At 43.7% G+C, this 18,594-nt stretch overlaps 2 protein-coding genes across 2 annotated transcripts; both read left to right on the top strand.

Annotated features, from left to right (window-relative positions):
• The first annotated feature begins 3,293 nt into the window (after positions 1-3,293).
• On the top strand, positions 3,294-9,506 carry LOC136353593 (UDP-glycosyltransferase 83A1-like). Its single transcript, XM_066304607.1, has 2 exons — positions 3,294-3,924; positions 9,373-9,506. Exons 1-2 carry the CDS (start codon positions 3,345-3,347, stop codon positions 9,468-9,470), a joined length of 678 nt encoding a protein of 225 aa, XP_066160704.1. The 5' UTR covers positions 3,294-3,344; the 3' UTR covers positions 9,471-9,506.
• A 2,999-nt stretch (positions 9,507-12,505) lies between these two features.
• On the top strand, positions 12,506-13,018 carry LOC136353594 (uncharacterized; the record flags this gene model as incomplete). Its single annotated transcript, XM_066304608.1, has 1 exon — positions 12,506-13,018. A coding segment is annotated over one exon (513 nt), but the record flags the coding sequence as incomplete, so codon positions are not given.
• Positions 13,019-18,594: the final 5,576 nt, after the last annotated feature.

Here is an 18,594-nt window from a genome sequence, read left to right as displayed (position 1 = left end):
AGACATGGCATGTGGTGGATCCTGCCGATATTTAGTCAACTACTATTAGGTATGTGGTATCCATAACCCTGACAACAATCACTGCAAAATTGCTCATAAAAATGCTGAGAAATACTGAGAGTGGATCATCCTAATAAGTTGCTCATTCATCCTCTTAGGCTCTATTCGTTCTGGTGAGATAGGGGAGATTGAGTCTCGTTTTCCGCGCGCACGCTTTTCAAACTACTAAACGGTGCGTTTTTTGCAAAAACGGTTCTATAGAAAAGTTGCTTTAAAAAATCATATTAATCTATTTTTAAAATTTAAAATAGTTAATACTCAATTAATTATGAGCTAATAGCTTACCTCGTTTTACGTATCTTTTCAATCTCCTTAATCCCCTTCTCCTCAAACACACCCTTAGTGTACTGCACCTAGCAACCATATGATGTGTAAATAGGCCAGAGCAACCCAATATCAGCAAAGAAGCTGCGTCTCGTATCAGCCGGAAGCTGCGTCTCAGAGGGTATGCAAGAAATGCAAGTCATCGGAGAACTAAGCATCACTCGTGGAGTTTGATATTTAATTACGTGATACATTTACAGTGTAATAAATTAGTGGCATATATCATGTAATAGTGTATATTATACTTTAATTAGCACCCCAATTCTTATAATTTCATCTGTGTGGCTGCATTACTGACAGGATACCCAGAAATTTGATTCAGTATGAAAAATCAGCTATATACTCAATTTGATTAAGTATGAAAAATAGGCTATATACCCAATTTAATTGAGTCAAAAAAAATTATATCCAATTTAAATGAGTATACCCCAATTTAATCAAGTAGGAAAAATTGGAAATAAAATAGAACATGAAGAAGCATATATACTCTACCGTTAAAAAAAATATTTGGTCTGCAATTAGATGTGTACATGCTCTTTTCTGGTGCACTATATATACTTCAGTTTGCAACAAATATTCAAATTAAATCATTGTTTGATTATAAATGTATATATTTCTTGCTGAACGGACACGATCAATATATACTACACTAATTTTTCCCAAGCACTAAACTATGAGCATGCACGTTTTCCAAACTAGTAAAATTGAGTGTATATACTAGCTTAACTACTGATTTTACGTAAACTCGGGTGCTTCAATTTGTTGAGTATGTACACTTATATTTGGGTACATGCCAATTTTTGGTATGTATATTGACTTTTTTTTTGCGCATATGTACTCTGAACAGATAGTATATATGTGTGAACTTTTCGGTACATATGTATGATGTATCCATGGTGAGTATTTTGGTACTATGTATATACCTACAGAATATACACGGCGCAAATATACCTACAATGTCTAGTCAGCTCGTACTGTAGGGACTTCAACAATATTCCACACATCCATACCTAGTTAGAGTAAAAACAAACATACTGAAAATACCTGGTCAGGTAGTTTCAAATTCAGTTCAAGCAAAAAAAAAAAAGTAAACTTCATAAAAAACATTTTTTCAGACGCATTTATATGGGTATATACATAATTAGAAAATGGTTTTTACCCAAAATAAGTGTTTTGATGGTATTTAATTTGTTTTTAAATAGACATACCCGATATGTGAGTATAAAAATTTAATTGGTCATATACCCAATTTAAATGAGTATACGAAAAATCAAATGGGTATATATACCCGATCAAATCAAGTACTCCCTCCGTTTTATAACGTAAGGCTTTCTAGTATTGCCCACATACATATAGATGTTAATGAATCTAAACACATACATATGTCTAGATTCATTAACATTTAAATGAATGTGAATAATGCTAGAAAGTCTTACATTGTGAAACGGAGGAAGTATGTAAAATCAGGTGTATATACAATTTAGATGAGTATGAAAAATTAAACGACTATATACCCAACTTAATGGTTGTCGAAAATTCAGGTATATACCCAATTTAAATGAGTATATGAAAAAACAAATGGGTATATACCTGATCAAATCAAGTATATAAAATCAGGTATATACACAATTTATATGAAAAATTAAACGACTATATACCCAACTTAACTTTTATCGAAAATTCAGGTATATACACAACTTAATTTGGGTATATATATACCCGGTTATGCTAAGATATGTTAAATTCTATTAGGTATATTATACTGAATAAACTATACTCAACTTGTGTCTTTAAACGATTGGTAAATACCCAAAAAAACACACGTGCATATATAACAAAAGAAATGCCGTCCGATATAGAATTTTAATAAAAAAAAATCCAAAAAACACACGTATGTTGTACAAAACATAGGTACACTAAAAATTAATTTTTGTGACATACCGTACTACTAATTATAATTAGTAATTTCCCAAATTTCCAAATAATTATTTTCCATATTTCCAATTATTAAATACTTTGTTTCCATATTTTCAAAAACTAAGATTCTAAATTTGAGATGTATATTACCATATACCCAGTCGCGGCATTATTACCGAATAATCTGCGCATCCATGCATGTTTTCCGTGGTGACATATATAACATATATAGAAACAAACTGCCATCCGAACATCACGCGTGGATAAGTAGTAAATACGCACAAATTTTGTTCGTTACTCAGCGAGCTTGAATGCAATTTGTTCACTTTCCAAACCACGTCTGCTTAATGGGTGTACCCGTTAATCAACTACACAAACAACGATCCTTTCGATCAGCACCTCATCCAACGGCAAATAGCAATGGTGCCCAGGCACCATGGAGCCCCATATAGGCGTCTATATATATAAAATTAAAGTGTGGGATATGATATTTCATCTTCTCATGTAGAGTCTACTAAATGTATTTCTCTGTGAACATAGTTTGACAAATCAGTTTTATTTGTTACTAATAACTGATATAATTTTTACTTTTAGCTCGATTATTAAAAAAATATTAAAAGTTACTTACGAATTTCAGCAGTAAAGAGCGGGGAATCACCTTGTTATTTATTATAGTGGAGACAGTAAATCAAACTCTCCAACAACGAAATGTAGACTTTGGCTCTTTGGAAGCCATTTGTACAAGAAGAATGTAACAAAACCGCTGCATCTTGCCAAGTGCTTCTCGCTCCATTCATTGTTTGCTTCTCAAAACAAGGCTGCGATGATCACAAGGCGCATGCATCAGAACGCATGATTCGTCTGTCCAAACCACAGCAACGAGGGATGTCCTCCCCTCTGTCATCTAGCGCCCGCGTTCACATCCTGACATCGCCTCTAGCGTATATATATAGAGATTCAAGTACCAAATCATCACGACATGTGACAAGGCTCCTCACCTCCTTGGGATCTTGTGCTTGCGCGCGTGCTTGCAAGCTGCATCAATGGCGCCAGCGCCACCACCGCCGGCTCGGCCGCACGCGCTCGTCATCCCGTTCCCGGCGCAGGGCCACGTCATCCCGCTCATGGAGGTCGCGCACGCGCTGGCCGACCGTGGTGTCGCCGTCACCTTCGTCAACACGGAGTTCAACCACAGCCGCGTCGTCGCCGCCATGCCCGCGCTGCCGCGGCGGAACGGGGAGACGGCGGCCGGCGGTGGCGGAAAGCTGGGGATGGGGCGGAATCGGATCAGGCTTGTGGCGGTGCCGGACGGCATGGGGCCCGACGAGGACCGGAACAACCTGCTGAGGCTGACCGTGCTCATGCAGGAGCACATGGCGCCGCGCGTCGAGGAGCTCATCCGACGGAGCGGCGAGGAAGAGGCGGCGGTGGACGGCGACGGCGACGGCTGGGGGAGGATCACGTGCGTGGTGACGGACTACAATGTCGGGATATGGGCGCTGGACGTGGCGCGGCGCACCGCCGTGAAGTCCGCTGCCGTCTGGCCGGCGTCGGCCGCCGTCATGGCGTCTATACTCAGCGTTCCGGAACTCATTCGGGACAAAATAATCGACGCTCAAGATGGTAAGTAAAAGAAAACGGCAAAATGAACTGTCTGTTTTAGAGTAATTAATACTCACTGCTGTAGTTCCTCTGTTCAGACTTTGATAATTATTTCTTTAATACTCTATCTGATTACAAGACATTTTAACTTTGGCAAAGTCAAACTGTTTTAAGTTTAACTAAGTTTATACACAAATATAAAAATATTTATAATACTAAACTAGTTTCATCGAATTAATAATTGAATATATTTTCATAACAATTTTGTCTTGGGTTGAAAATATTATTACTATTTTTACAAACTTTGTCAAATTTCAAGCAGTTTGAATTTGACCAAAGTCAAAACGTCTTATAACCTGAAATGGAGGGAGTAACAAATTTATGAATAGTTAAAATTATTCAACATTATTAAAATTGTGTTTCTTCAGAAGTATAACCGTATATACTTCATTGTTTGAATAAGATAGGACTTCCTCCGTCTCAAATTATAAAGCATTTTTATTCTTAAAAAAATTAAGCATGTTTTATTGTTAGATTCTCTTTTTAAATACTTCCATATGATGCTAATTTTATAATGGTTGATACATAATATGAAATAAATTAATAATCAAAAGTAAATACTATGTAAAAGAATTATAGGGTTTTGTCGGCCGCCCGCCGCCGCATCCAGCTGCCATGGCCGTAGCCGACGGAGAGGGGAACCCCCGGGGAGGAGGGAGGAGGATGAGGAGGAGAAGACATAAGAAGATAAAGGATAGGAAGAAGATAAGGATGAGGGAGAGAAAGAGAGATAGAGATTTTATTTTTCCCTCCCACACGTGCTTTTTCGTCTCAGCTCCTTCCCGCGCGTGCTTTTTGTTTAGTCCCGGTTGGTATAAATACTAATCGGGACTAAAGATACTAGGGTGCCTGCCGTGGCCTGACAATGAATGAACCGGGACGAATGATCATTTAGTTTTAAACCGGGACTAAAAATTATTTTTGGTCTGGGTTTTTGGATAAACTAGGAAGGTAGCCCGCTGTTAACAACCAAATTTGGTAGCATCTGTGTCAAGAAAGAAGATTGGATCAAAGCAATGTTGGAGGCGGAGATCGAGTTCGGAAACAGAGCAGGAATCGGCTGGAGTCCAGATCGGCTACGATTGGGATCGGCTGGGTCTGAGTCGGGCTGAGTAAGCCAATACGGCCGATTCCGACAATACGACTTGTACGCGACATTGGGTTCAAGTTAATGTACTTCAGGATAATTGCCACGCATGGATAGAGTCCTGGAAAGACAATTGTATCTATTAATTAGGATATTTTATGTAAATTCCTTATAGATAAATGTGGGCAAAAGTCTGCCGCAAAGACTTATGGTATCTTAGAGTTTGTTAGAGATAATAGTCGTGTCTCAGGAGCCACAAGGAGGAAATCTTAACCGGAATAGTGAACTAGCACAAGATTTTTTCAATAACTTCCAAGATCGGGTTGATTACGCTGTGCACCATGCTTTGATCAATCAGTCCGGGGTATTAGTCAATACAATGTCCAACATGATGAAGACAATAGCCGATGGTTCGATAGCTGAGCATCAGGCTGCAGGCCCAGTTAACTTGCAAGGAGGTGTCTTCCCAAATTATCGATCTTTTATCACCGATGTTCAGCCATCTGTTCAAGCAGTTCCCTCTATTGCACCCACAACTCAGCCGACGGCGCCAGCGTCAACTCCTTTGCCTGTTACACTCGCTATGACGCTGGGACAGCCGGTGAACCCTCGGTTTTTAACGAGGGAACAACCACAGCATGGCGGGCAGGCTGCGAATCGGCTAACCCAAGATCAAGTTGCTGCCATGTTTCTGCCACCTCCACCTATTGTTGATCCAGTGCAGCAACAGCCGATTCAGCAGACACCACCAATCCAGCCGGTTGTACAATCAATCCAACAACAGGTCGTACAACCAGCTCAGCAAACACCACCAAGGCAGCAGCCTCTGCAGCCGATTCAGCAGACGCCACCAAGCCAGCAGCCTCAGCAGCCGATCCAACAGACTCCATTGAGACAGCAGATCGTTCAGCCGATTCAGCACCCGGGGTCATTAAATGCATCGGCCGGGTTCGCAGTACCTGGTGGTCAACCTGTATAGCAGTTTGTAAATCAGGTTATCCCAGAGCATTTGGTTCACCATGCACAGCCGGACGGCACAGTGATCCCTCAGATGATTCCTGAGCACTTGGTGCGCAAAATCCAGCCGAATCTTCATAATTACCAAGGGGGTAACTTGAGCTATCAATATCAGCCTCCTTCCCCGCAAGCCCAATATCAGCCAGGGGGATTGGTTCAGCCCCAGTTCGCATCTCAGTATGGTCAGTTCGAGTCCATGCAACAACAGCCACAAGGAGCAACTCAGCAACGACCGTGGGCCGATGTGATTGCCGATGTAATGAGAGAACAATTTGGGCTTAAACCAAAAGAGACTGGAAGCTTGTATCGGCAGCCTTATCCTGAGTGGTTTGAAAGAGTCCCTCTCCCCAATCGGTTTAAAGTTCCAGATTTCTCCAAGTTTTCGGGACAAGAGGGCATGTCAACTTATGAGCACATCAGCTGATTCCTTGCTCAGTGCGGTGAAGCATCGGCTGTAGACGCTTTGAAAGTTAGGTTATTCCGGTTATCTCTGTCTAGAGCAGCTTTTACTTGGTTTTCTTCTTTGCCATATGGGTCGATCAATAGTTGGGCTGATTTGGAGAAGCAATTTCACAACTATTTCTACAGTGGGGTTCATGAGATGAAGTTGTCCGACTTGATAGCAATCAAGCAGCGACATGATGAACCCGTGCACGAGTATATCCAGAGGTTCAGGGAGATGAGGAACAAATGCATTAGCTTGAGTTTGACTGATGCTCAGTTAGCCGATTTGGCCTTTCAGGGTATGATTCCTCCAATCAGGGAGAAATTCTCGTCCGAAGACTTTGATAGCTTATCGCATCTGATACAGAAGGTAACCTTGCATGAGCATAGGTCGGCAGAAGTCAGGAATAGCTCTAAGAAATTTAATCACGTTTGTCCATACATGTATGGGTCGGATGATGAGGAAGATGATTCCGAAATAGCTGCAGCTGAATGGGTGAGGAGCAAAAAGGTCATACTATTCCAATGGGTGAAAAGTCCTGGAGAAGAGGAAAAGTATGACTTTGATATTATCAAAGCTGACAAGATTTTTGATTTACTACTCCAAGAAAAGCAAATTCAGCTTCCTGCTGGTCATACGATTCCATCGGCTGAGGAATTAGGCAAGAAGAGATATTACAAATGGCATAATTCTAGATCTCATTCTACTAACGATTGCAAGGTCTTTAGACAGCAAATTCAAGTTGCCATTGAGGTGGGCAAGATTAGGTTTGATGATTCCAAAAAGCCGATGAAGGTCGATGGTAATCCTTTTCCTGTTAATATGGTTCATACAGCTGGTCAAGCAGCCGATAGGGTCCGTGCAAAGGGTTTTCATGTAAATTCGGCTAAGATTATCAGCAAATATCAGAGAAAGTATGACAAGCAGCAGGAGAAGCGTTACGAAGAATACGATGATGGTTTCGATCCTCATTGGGGTTGCGAGTTCTTTAGATTTTGCTGGAATGAAGGGATGAGGTTGCCATCTATCGAAAATTGCCCTGGATGTAGTGATACCGTCGAGAGCTCGAGCCAGTCATATAATGTATGCAGTCGGCTGAGGCAGGTAAGACTTTCTATTCATCAAAGATTGGGTCCGGTAAATCAAGATTGTGGCCAAGAAGATGAGGCAATCAGGAAGAATCAATGGTGTCCTTCTGGTATTTTCACGAAGAATCAGAAAAGAAGGGTCCAGAGATTGAGGAACAGGGAGCGTCTTCAGGAGGTTAAACAAGAAATTAACCATCGGCTGAGGAAACCAAGGCCAAGACAGGAGTGGCGTGTTAAGAATCAGGTTCCTGTAGCCGATGATGCTGCAGCCGATGAGGCGTCACACCCTGAAAATTCAAAATTTATAAATTGTTGTTTAAATGGAATTTTTAGAAATAAATTTAAAAGTCTTGAAGAGAAGATCTAATTTTAATTAATAAATTCCAATATAAAATGGGGCCAGATAAAATTTCATTAAATACTTTGCTTAATTCTATAATTCCTAGATTTTTCTGGGATTTATTTGAGCTAAGAAAGTATTTTTAATAAATGGAATTGCATTTAAGAAATAATTTTAATTAAAAAAGGTTTTAAAAAGTTTCTTTTGGGTTTGGGCCGAAAGTCGGCCCAAAACCTTTCTCTCTCTCCTCGGCCCAGTCCGGCCCAGTCCGCAGCCGCGCGCGCGCGCCCTCGCTCGCTGACAGGTGGGTCCCACCTGTCAGGTTCGTCTTCCCCGAGCCGCCGTCGCCCGCCCGAACCCTAGCGCGCCGCCGCCGCCGTTTCCTTCCAAATCCGGCCGCTCCTTTCCTTCTCCGGCCGAATCAATAGAGGGGAAACAATCTCCGGGCTCTCGTCTACCTTTTCTCCTTTGGAATCATCGGCTAAATTGGTTTGGAAATCGAGGGATTCGAGTTCGTCTCGGATTCGTTTTTGCCGAACCTTCCTTCCTCGTCGCCGGCCGCCGTGGGCCTTCGCCTTCGCCTCCGAGCCCCTTTAAAAGCCTCCCCGAGCTCTCCTCTACCCGCCGCCACCCTCGCCTTCGCCTCTCGTCATCGGAATCGCTCTAGCGCCGCAAGCCCTAGCTTCGCCGTCGCCGCCGCCGCTCCAGCCGTGCTTCGCCGCCGTTCCAGACGCCGCCGTCGCTCGGGAAGACCGCCGTCGTGATCGCCGTCGCGTCGCCGTCCTCGTCCGCCCCTTCGCCGCCGCCGAAGACCGCCGGAGCACCCTCGTCACCGTTGACCCGAAGAGCTTCGCCGCTTCCTCCTCGTCGCCGTCGCCGTCCGTTGATCTTCCGCCGCCGTTTTGGTCACCGGTGAGTTCGCCGCGTCGTCCTCTACGTGCTGGTGCCCTTCGTTAGCGTCCTCGCGCCGCCGTTCGCCGGCAAGCGTGCGCCGCCCGAGCCGTCCCAGCCGCCGAGCCGCCGCCGCCGGGGTGACGTCATCGCTGACGCCATCGGGGTCGTCCTCCGTGAGCCGCCGTGGACCCGATCGATCTCGGCCGTCCATCTTGGATCGGTTAGATCTCGGCCGTCCGTTCGCGTGAACCGCCGCCGTGCGCCCGGTCCACCGAAACCCTAGCCCGCTGACGCAATAAATCCTCTTTTCCTTTTCAAAAATAATTCATTATTGCGTCATAATTCAATTTTAACCAATTTAAGTGTTTTAATCCGGTTTAATCTTTAAAAATTCATAACTAATTCATCTTAGCTCCGATTTAGTTGGTTCAAGTCTCTAAATTTTTCTAAAATTGAGATCTACACATTAAAAATATCCACATGTACTGTTCATGCTTGTTTATGTGCTGTTTTGGTGATTTTGCTCTTTTCTGCTTAGATTCCGTCGTTTCCGGAGAGTCCGTTTTCGCAGAAGAAGAGTTTGAAGAGTTCCAAGGCCAGCAAGGCAAGTCACACAGATCCCAAACAACCCTTTGAGCATGTTGATCCTATTTAAAGCTATTGTTTCTTTTCAACTATTGCATTTATTTTCGAATGTCATTGGGTGGAATTAACCTATTGTTTGTTATAGCCCTTTTGTTCTTGATTACTTTATTCCTTGATACCTTGGGTTATAATAATTTGACTGGTTGAACTTTATTTATATTGGTTCAACTAGATATTAGAAATAATTGCTTAGCCCTGCTTAGAAACATTAGCACACTTATGGGATAACTAATGACTCACTATTAATTAATGATGGCTTAATGATAGTTCACGATGGACAATCGTGATTGGTTAATTAATTAATGTGCCAACTAAAACCTGATAATGGTGGGTTGTGAGCACATGGTTTTGATGGTCGTGCTCATGACAATTAAGGACCGGTTCACGAGTTTCGGTTGTGAAACATTAATCGTGCCAACCACAAGCCAGCATGGGCAACGGCTTTATCTTTGGTATAGCATGGTTCATTGCGGGGCACCAGACTGAGAAGTGGCGGAGATAAGCCCACGGGGGTCGCTGGGGAGTCCATGCCTTGTTTATAAGGGGGTGATTATGATCCAGGAAGGTGCGCTGCAGTGGATTGTGTTATGCGAGGGGTATTGTCACAACTCCTTTCCGAGGTACCGTGGTGGTATTGAGGCACATGGTGACATGATGTGGGGTTGTGTCTTGTGGGTACAGTGGTACACCTCTGATCAGAGTAAAACTATTCGAATAGCCGTGCCCGCGGTTATGGGCGGGTCGAACAATGTCTTTCGTGATTAGTCTCACACCTCTCATCATAATAAAAGATGCTTAAACTGGTAATAATTTGATTAGCTCCTGGTTTGGAATGGTATATTCCTGGTTTGGAGATAGAACTGTGCAGCCGGGGTGGTTGTTCAGAATGGTTGGGCCTATACAACAGGGTATGTTGTATAGCGTTGGATTAATATTGCTTAATTAATACTTAACTGTTTTATTAAATTCTGAAATGTTTGCTAAATGCTGCTTTTGCAAATGAAACCCTATTATGCCATCCTTTGTTATCCTGTGCACTTGCATATTTGCTGCGTGGCTTGCTGAGTATGTCATATACTCACCTTGCAATCATTCATCAGAGGAAGAGTTCTACAATGAGGCTGATGGTGTGGAGGATTAGGTGTAGCCTTGGTCAAGCTGCCTGTGGAGTGGAGCCGTCTGCGCCGTTTATTTATTTTCCGCTGCTTAGATCTTTATTGATTGAGAGGAACTATCTACCTCTGTAATGACATTTTATTCGCCTATTAATTAGAGTAATAATTGTACTCTATTATCAATTTGTTATTGTGTGCCTCGGCTGATTCCTGGACGAGGGTTCACACACATGTAAGCGTTTGGAATTTTGGATAGAAATTCCGGGCGTGACAAGTTGGTATCAGAGCACCCTTGACCCTAGGTTATGCCAAATTGTTACCCATAGAAGCCCTCTAAAAATATTGGAAAAGTAGAACTGTTCTCCTCCCTTTCTCTTTTAATTAAACCAAACTAATGGCACATGCACTTCATAATCTCTTTTAATGGTTCTCATTCAAAATTTATTCCAGTGTTATTAGTATTGTACATCTATTACTGTACTAATGGCTCATTTACCAGAAAAAGTTTTACAATGTTGTTTTATTTAATCTTGCTGCAATAAAATAAATTTAGCATGTTGATTTTATAACTTTCTTTTATTTCTTTTGAAACCTGTTGTTCAAAAGTACAAAATTTGTAACCTTGTTTCCAACTATTTCAACTTATCCTGCAAGTTTGGTTTACTTTATTTACCTACCTTTTACTTTGATTTTTTAAACTTTATTCAAGTTAATCCAAAAACTTGTGCTGTTAATTGGATAGATGTCTTAACTCTCTCCTTTCACTTGTCTTTAGATGCCGCGCTACAAGCCTGAGTATCTGTTTGGTGTTGAGGGTTTTGTCCAGGAGTTGCGTACGATGTCCTTTGCCATTGGATTTGGGACTGCCCCTTTTTATGCCCAGATTCCTCATGATCGTCATGAAGAGAAGTGCCGAGTCAAAGTCACCTTGAACAGCAATAGTGAAGAGGTCCCCTCAGTAATGTTCGAAGCTGGAGGAAGAAACTACATCCATGCATGTCAGGAGGTGGCAAGGATCGCCATAGGAGAGCTCCGCGATCGCTACAGTGATCAGTTGGCCGACACTGAGTATCGCTACCATCCTCGTCAACCACAGGGAAGTGACCGTGGCAGTTACCTTGAGACTGAAGGAATTGAGAATGATGCTACCACAAGGCATTTGGTTGAGATGCTGTGGGCTATGGATGAAAGTCGTGCGGAGACTGTGTTAGCTGCTCAAGATCGTGAAGACCGGAATCGTGGTAAGATTTGCAAGCTAGAAGACAAGGTGGATCGTTTGGAGAAGGAATTAGCCGCGTTGAAGGGAGAAGCACCACCGCAGAAGGCCAGGATTCGTCTTACCGCAAGGAAGAGAGCTTTATTTGTCCCACGCTATCAATTGGCACCAAAGGTTCGTGTGGTGGAGAAAGAAGTTGCCCCAGCTCAAGCGGATCCTCCGGTCATCATCATAAGTGATGAAGAAGAAGAATCCAAGCGCAACCATTCCAAGATTGAGTGGGTAGCTACCCAAGATGATGAAGACGAGCCGAACGAGCCTTCAATCGACCTCCGATGCTTGGAAGAACTAGAGTGACTTGTTAAGTCATTGTCTTAGATCGTTGTGTTAGTTTGCTTGCTTTAAGTTTGCTTGTGTGTGGCTCGCATGTGATTTACATCAGTGGTGGGATGTAAGTGCATGCGTTTGTTTGCTTTTGAGTGTTAGGAAGTTGGTAAGTTTTGTGGTGTGAGAGTCTTCAGTTTGTAATAATAAAACTCAGTTAAGATCAATAAAAGCTAAAGTAATTCTCTGTCCTAAGTAGTTTCCCCCGGTTTCTCTTCTTATCCTGTCCATGCCAGATGGTGAATACTCGCAGCAACGGGAATGGTCCCAACAACCCCAATAACAACAACAATGGAGAGAATCCCACTCTTGCCCAAGTTCTTGCTCAACAGACACAACTCATGAACATGATGATGCAGCAACTTCAGAACCAGCAGAACCAAGGAAATAACTATGCACCTCCTCAGAATAAGTTAGCAGAATTTCTTCGTGTGAGGCCGCCTATTTTCTCTAGTACCACTAATCCTGTCGAAGCTGGTGATTGGCTGCATGCCATAGAGAAGAAGTTGGATTTACTTCAGTGCACTGATCAGGAGAAGGTCTCATTTGCATCACATCAGTTGCATGGCCCTGCCTCTGAATGGTGGGATCACTTCCGTCTGAATAGGATTACTGCTGAACCTATCACTTGGCTTGAATTCACCGCTGCTTTCCGAAAGACGCATATACCATCAGGAGTAGTGTCTCTCAAGAAGAAGGAGTTCAGGTCGCTTACTCAGGGATCTCGCTCTGTTACGGAGTATCTGCACGAGTTCAATCGTCTTGCTCGTTATGCTCCGGAAGATGTGCGCAATGATGAAGAGCGTCAGGAGAAGTTCTTGGAAGGACTTAATGATGAGCTTTCTTACCCACTCATGACTGGAGATTATCCTGATTTCCAGAAGTTAGTGGATAAGGCTATTCGTCAGGAGGATAAGTATAACCGCATGGAGCAGAAGAAACGCCGGATTGCTCACTTCAAGGCACAACAGGGGAGTAATCAGAAGCCGCGTCTTACTTTAGGACCTCAGTCCGTGCCACATGGAGGTTCTTCATCTGTTGTTCGTCCGCAGCGTTAGTTCTTCAACAACAATGCTGGCAACAACATCCGCAATCAAGCTCCACATCCTATTGCAGCTCCAACACAGCAACAACCTGCCAAGAGGGAGCAAGGCAGTAAGCCCGTGGTGTGTTTCAACTGTGGAGACCCAGGACATTATGCTGACAAGTGTCCGAAGCCCCGACGCGTGAAGGTTGTCCCTGCTCAGAATAATTCTACCGTACCAGCATCAAAGGCCCGTGTCAATCATGTCGCTGCTGCAGAAGCTCAAGATGCTCCAGATGTGATTTTGGGTACGTTCCCTGTTAACTCAGTTCCTGCAACAGTACTTTTCGATTCTGGTGCTACACATTCATTCTTATCTATGAGTTTTGCGGGAAATCATGGGATGGAAGTAGAAGATCTTAGACGTCCTTTGATGGTTAGTACCCCAAGTGATCAAGCACTCTCTTTGCAACGTAGCCCCTCGGTCAGAATAGAAATTAAGGGAGTACCATTTCTGGCCAATCTTATCTTGTTAGAATCCAAAGACCTTGATGTCATCCTAGGGATGGACTGGTTAGCCAGACATAAAGGTGTGATAGACTGTGCTAACAGAAAAGTAACTCTCACCAGCAATGATGGTCGAGTTGTAACTGTTCATGCATTGTCTTCTGAGTCTTTAAGGTCAAAACTGAACCAAATAACTTTGGAAGAGATTCCTATAGTCCGGGAGTATCCCGATGTGTTCCCAGATGATTTACCTGGTATGCCGCCTAAGAGGGATATAGAGTTCAGAATAGATTTGGTACCTGGAACAACTCCGATCCATAAGAGACCTTATAGAATGGCAGCCAATGAGTTGGCAGAAGTCAAGAGGCAAGTGGACGATTTGCTTCAGAAAGGATACATCAGACCGAGTTCATCACCATGGGGAGCTCCGGTTATTTTTGTGGAAAAGAAAGATCATACCCAGAGAATGTGTGTGGATTATCGTGCATTAAACGATGTGACTATCAAGAATAAGTATCCGCTACCCAGAATTGATGATTTGTTTGATCAGCTTAAAGGTGCCACTGTTTTCTCCAAGATAGATCTTCGATCAGGGTATCACCAGTTGAGAATCAAAGAGGAAGATATACCTAAGACAGCTTTTACCACTAGGTATGGGTTGTTCGAATGTACTGTTATGTCTTTTGGACTTACCAATGCCCCTGCTTTCTTCATGAACTTGATGAATAAGGTGTTTATGGAATACCTAGACAAGTTCGTGGTGGTCTTTATAGATGACATTCTTATCTACTCTCGAACCAAAGAAGAGCATGAAGAACATCTTCGCCTTGCATTGGAGAAGCTACGAGAACATCAACTGTATGCTAAGTTTAGCAAGTGTGAATTTTGGTTGTCTGAAGTGAAATTCCTTGGTCACGTCATCTCAGCCGGAGGAGTTGCCGTTGATCCTAGTAATGTGGAATCCGTAACCAACTGGAAACAACCGAAGACAGTTTCAGAGATTCGCAGTTTCCTAGGCCTCGCAGGATATTATCGGAGGTTTATAGAGAATTTTTCCAAGATTGCTAAGCCCATGACACGACTGCTTCAGAAAGATGTGAAGTACAAGTGGTCGGAAGAATGTGAGCAGAGTTTTCAAGAGTTGAAGAATCGCTTAATCTCAGCTCCTATTTTGATTTTGCCTGATCCAAAGAAGGGTTTCCAAGTGTATTGCGATGCATCCAAACTTGGGTTAGGTTGTGTTCTAATGCAAGATGGGAAGGTGGTTGCCTATGCATCTCGTCAGTTACGTCCGCATGAGAAGAACTACCCTACTCATGATCTTGAGTTAGCCGCAGTAGTTCATGCGTTGAAGATTTGGCGTCATTATCTTTTCGGTACTCGTACAGAGGTATATACCGATCACAAGAGTTTAAAGTATATCTTTACTCAGCCGGATCTGAACATGAGACAAAGGAGATGGTTGGAATTAATTAAGGATTATGACATGGGAATTCATTATCACCCGGGAAAGGCTAATGTTGTAGCAGACGCTCTTAGCAGGAAAGGTTATTGCAAAGCTACGGAAGGACGACAGTTGCCATTGGAATTATGCAAGGAATTTGAAAGATTAAATTTGGGAATTGTCAGTAGAGGTTTCGTTGCAGCCTTAGAAGCGAAGCCCACTCTAATTGATCAAGTTAGAGAAGCCCAAATTAATGATCCTGATATTCAAGAGATCAAGAAGAATATGAGAAGAGGAAAAGCTATCGGTTTCTTGGAGGATGAGCAAGGAACTGTATGGTTGGGTGAAAGAATCTGTGTCCCCGACAACAAAGATTTGAAAGATGCAATTCTGAAAGAAGCTCATGATACTTTATACTCCATTCACCCTGGTAGTACTAAGATGTACCAGGATCTCAAGGAGAGATTTTGGTGGGCAAGTATGAAGCGTGAAATCGCAGAATACGTAGCAGTATGTGATGTTTGTCAGCGAGTCAAGGCAGAACATCAGAAACCTGCCGGTTTGCTGCAGCCTTTGAAGATTCCTGAATGGAAGTGGGAAGAAATCGGTATGGATTTTATCACTGGTTTGCCCAGAACGTCATCTGGTCATGACTCTATTTGGGTGATAGTCGACAGACTTACCAAAGTGGCTTATTTCATTCCGGTAAAGACAACTTATTCCGGAAGTCGCTTAGCGGAATTGTATATGGCAAGGATTGTGTGTTTGCATGGCGTTCCTAAGAAGATAGTGTCTGATCGAGGCAGTCAGTTTACTTCAAATTTTTGGAAGAAACTTCAGGAAGAGATGGGTTCTAAGCTGAACTTTAGTACTGCTTATCATCCGCAGACAGACGGACAAACCGAGAGGGTGAACCAGATTTTGGAAGACATGTTGAGAGCTTGTGCTTTAGATTTCGGTGGAAGTTGGGATAAGAATCTACCCTATGCAGAATTTTCGTACAACAACAGTTATCAAGCTAGTCTACAGATGGCTCCTTACGAAGCACTGTATGGTCGGAAGTGTCGCACTCCGCTTTTGTGGGATCAAACGGGAGAACGTCAGGTTTTCGGGACGGATATCCTAAGGGAAGCAGAAGAAAAGGTAAAGATCATTCAAGAAAGATTGCGTGTGGCTCAGTCTCGTCATAAGAGTTATGCCGACAATCGCCGTAGAGATTTGAGTTTTGAAGAAGGAGATTATGTGTATCTTCGTGTCACGCCTTTTCGAGGAGTTCATCGTTTTCACACCAAAGGAAAATTGGCACCGCGTTTTGTGGGACCTTATAAGATTGTCAGTAGAAGAGGAGAAGTCGCTTATCAGTTGGAGTTACCTCAATCTTTGGCAGGAGTCCATAATGTGTTCCATGTTTCGCAATTGAAAAAGAGTTTAAGGGTACCTACCGAAGAAGCTAATCTTGACCAGATAGAAGTCCAAGAGGATTTGACCTATGTTGAAAAACCAATCCGTATCTTGGAAACAAATGAGAGAAGAACCAGGAATCGAGTTATCCGTTTTTGCAAAGTCCAATGGAGTAATCACTCGGAAGAAGAATCAACTTGGGAACGAGAAGATGAATTGAAGTCAGCTCATCCGCATTTGTTCGCCAGTTCTTCCGAATCTCGAGGACGAGATTCTGTTTAAGGGGGGTAGGTTTGTCACACCCTGAAAATTCAAAATTTATAAATTGTTGTTTAAATGGAATTTTTAGAAATAAATTTAAAAGTCTAGAAGAGAAGATCTAATTTTAATTAATAAATTCCAATATAAAATGGGGCCAGATAAAATTTCATTAAATACTTTGCTTAATTTTATAATTCCTAGATTTTTCTGGGATTTATTTGAGCTAAGAAAGTATTTTTAATAAATGGAATTGCATTTAAGAAATAATTTAAATTGAAAAAGGTTTTAAAAAGTCTCTTTTGGCTTTGGGCCGAAAGTCGGCCCAAAACCTTTCTCTCTCTCCTCGGCCCAGTCCGGCCCAGTCCGCAGCAGCGCGCGCGCGCCCTCGCTCGCTGACAGGTGGGTCCCACCCGTCAGGTTCGTCTTCCCCGAGCTGCCGTCGCCCGCCCGAACCCTAGCGCGCCGCCGCCGCCGTTTCCTTCCAAATCCGGCCGCTCCTTTCCTTCTCCGGCCGAATCAATAGAGGGGAAACAATCTCCGGGCTCTCCTCTACCTTTTCTCCTTTGGAATCATCGGCTAAATCGGTTTGGAAATCAAGGGATTCGAGTTCGTCTCGGATTCGTTTTTGCCGAACCTTCCTTCCTCGTCGCCGGCCGCCGTGGGCCTTCGCCTTCGCCTCCGAGCCCCTTTAAAAGCCTCCCCGAGCTCTCCTCTACCAGGCGCCACCCTCGCCTTCGCCTCTCGTCGTCGGAATCACTCTAGCGCCGCAAGCCCTAGCTTCGCCGTCGCCGCCGCCGCTCCAGCCGTGCTTCGCCGCCGTTCCAGACGCCGCCGTCGCTCGGGAAGACCGCCGTCGTGATCGCCGTCGCGTCGCCGTCCTCGTCCGCCCCTTCGCCGCCGCCGAAGACCGCCGGAGCACCCTCGTCACCGTCGACCCGAAGAGCTTCGCCGCTTCCTCCTCGTCGCCGTCGCCGTCCGTTGATCTTCCGCCGCCGTTTTGGTCACCGGTGAGTTCGCCGCGTCGTCCTCTACGTGCTGGTGCCCTTCGTTAGCGTCCTCGCGCCGCCGTTCGCCGGCAAGCGTGCGCCGCCCGAGCCGTCCCAGCCGCCGAGCCGCCGCCGCCGGGGTGACGTCATCGCTGACGCCATCGGGGTCGTCCTCCGTGAGCCGCCGTGGACCCGATCGATCTCGGCCGTCCATCTTGGATCGGTTAGATCTCGGCCGTCCGTTCGCGTGAACCGCCGCCGTGCGCCCGGTCCACCGAAACCCTAGCCCGCTGACGCAATAAATCCTCTTTTCCTTTTCAAAAATAATTCATTATTGCGTCATAATTCAATTTTAACCGATTTAAGTGTTTTAATCCGGTTTAATCTTTAAAAATTCATAACTAATTCATCTTAGCTCCGATTTAGTTGGTTCAAGTCTCTAAATTTTTCTAAAATTGAGATCTACACATTAAAAATATCCACATGTACTGTTCATGCTTGTTTATGTGCTGTTTTGGTGATTTTGCTCTTTTCTGCTTAGATTCCGTCGTTTCCGGAGAGTCCGTTTTCGCAGAAGAAGAGTTTGAAGAGTTCCAAGGCCAGCAAGGCAAGTCACACAGATCCCAAACAACCCTTTGAGCATGTTGATCCTATTTAAAGCTATTGTTTCTTTTCAACTATTGCATTTATTTTCGAATGTCATTGGGTGGAATTAACCTATTGTTTGTTATAGCCCTTTTGTTCTTGATTACTTTATTCCTTGATACCTTGGGTTAT

This window comes from Oryza sativa, chromosome 10 (assembly GCF_034140825.1).
Source record: "Oryza sativa Japonica Group chromosome 10, ASM3414082v1".
NCBI lineage: Eukaryota > Viridiplantae > Streptophyta > Magnoliopsida > Poales > Poaceae > Oryza > Oryza sativa.
The sequence above is the reverse complement of the archived record's forward strand: the minus strand, read 5'-3'. Positions and strand labels throughout refer to the sequence as shown.